At 35.9% G+C, this 1,668-nt stretch overlaps 1 protein-coding gene across 1 annotated transcript; it reads left to right on the top strand.

Annotated features, from left to right (window-relative positions):
• The first annotated feature begins 755 nt into the window (after positions 1-755).
• LOC121392821 lies at positions 756-1,199 on the top strand. The gene has a single exon (XM_041523891.1). The coding sequence runs from the start codon at positions 756-758 to the stop codon at positions 1,197-1,199; it is 444 nt and encodes a 147-aa protein (XP_041379825.1).
• The last annotated feature ends 469 nt before the right edge of the window (positions 1,200-1,668 follow it).

The following is a 1,668-nucleotide window of genomic DNA, read 5'->3' as shown; positions in this document are numbered from 1 at the left end:
AAAAATAAAATAAAGAAACAGTTGTTTTATTAATGATATTGTTAGTGTGTCTTCTTTAACTAATAGTAATGGTCAGATATTAAGTCTGCTCTCAATGTTACTCAAATTCATGACCTACGAAAAGAGTTGGACTGAAGTACGAAACAAAGTGAACTCTCTTGTTGATATTCTTGATATGGGACATTTGAACATGGGATCGTCAGAAGGACAACCCTATACATATACCACCACTCCACCAGTAAAGACTGGTACACTGACTACAAAACATATGAAGGTAAGTAAAATGATATACTTGTATTAAAAAGGTATTTGTACACTTTCTATGTTTCTTTTTGCTTTTTAAGTCAAGGACACTTTATATACAAATTTTAATATATAATTAACTATTCATAATAAATCATGACTGTTATTACTTCAATTGTCCATTAACTGATGTCAATATGAAGCATTATTTGTTGTTCATATTTCTATGCCAATTTTGTCCCAGACAATGTCCATACAATGTGTTTAATCGTTTACTTTCTTCCAGTAGAGCCGCAAAACCAATAGCCACTGCAGCAGCCTCTTGGTTTGATCCTCTGAAACCAACATCAGATGAGTTTTCCGTAATTACAACTTCAGCTACAACTCAAATTCCGTGGCAATGGCCTCAAATCTAGTCCAGTCAACATCACAAACTCCACCTACAATGGGGGTAGTGGAATACTGCACATCTGTTCACTGGTGGTCAATCGGAGGTCAATTTTCTAGACCAAATGAACTCCTCAAATGCAACAACCTACCGCTCCACCGCTCCTTCAAGCACCCCACAACCTCCCACTTCTCAATCTGGTGCATATTCTGGTTATCCTCCTAATCCTCCAAACTGGACAAGCCAGTCAAAGGGTTATGCTGGTGGACCTTATCAAACTCCAATACCCAAGCCAAACCTACAGCCCTCAAACTGCTCCTCCTCATCCCCAAACCAGTCAATACCAGTCTGGGCACTCTACTACACCTACCAACAACCCCAGCAACATCCACCAACGTTACCATTTCTCCTTATGGTGGTAACCCTGGTGCTTATCAGCAAACTCATGGACCTGGAGGGACAAACGTATCCTCCTCCACAAGGTCAACCCCAACCTGCCCGTGGTGGATATCCACCATATTCCCGTCCATCTCCTTATAGAGTGGATACTAAATTGCTAACCCTTTGATTTACAAATAAAGATACTAAACCTATCAAATTGTGGCATTTGCTGTAAATGTTTGGTAATGAACATCTATTCAAAATTTGATTTACTGCTATTTTTGTTTCTAAAAATGATTTCTAAATAAAATGTTAGCGTGAAATAACATATGGAAACATATTGAGCCATAATATAGACTTATAATACAGTTTATCTTTAGATCTTTGTTAAAAAGTAATTAGCATTTATATCAGACTGATCAGCTACAAGTAAACTATGGCAAACATTGTTAACTTTATATTGACATATAACAAAATGTATTAATTAATGTAATTATTAGCGAAAGGGACAATAGAAAAAAATATTATTATCTTTTAATAAATATAATTAACTTATTAAGTCATTGTTGCTACATAAGTCTACTAACATTAATTCCTCAATCCTCTCAATATTAATTTCTATTTACAACAGGGGAACTACCCCTCTCAGATCAACG

This window comes from Gigantopelta aegis, unplaced genomic scaffold, assembly GCF_016097555.1.
Source record: "Gigantopelta aegis isolate Gae_Host unplaced genomic scaffold, Gae_host_genome ctg4610_pilon_pilon, whole genome shotgun sequence".
In the NCBI taxonomy this organism is placed as follows: domain Eukaryota; kingdom Metazoa; phylum Mollusca; class Gastropoda; order Neomphalida; family Peltospiridae; genus Gigantopelta; species Gigantopelta aegis.
The sequence above is the reverse complement of the archived record's forward strand: the minus strand, read 5'-3'. Positions and strand labels throughout refer to the sequence as shown.

Bases quoted from the DNA above. Each gene is read 5' to 3' on its own strand.
- LOC121392821 (XM_041523891.1), top strand. From the start codon at position 756: ATGAACTCCTCAAATGCAACAACCTACCGCTCCACCGCTCCTTCAAGC.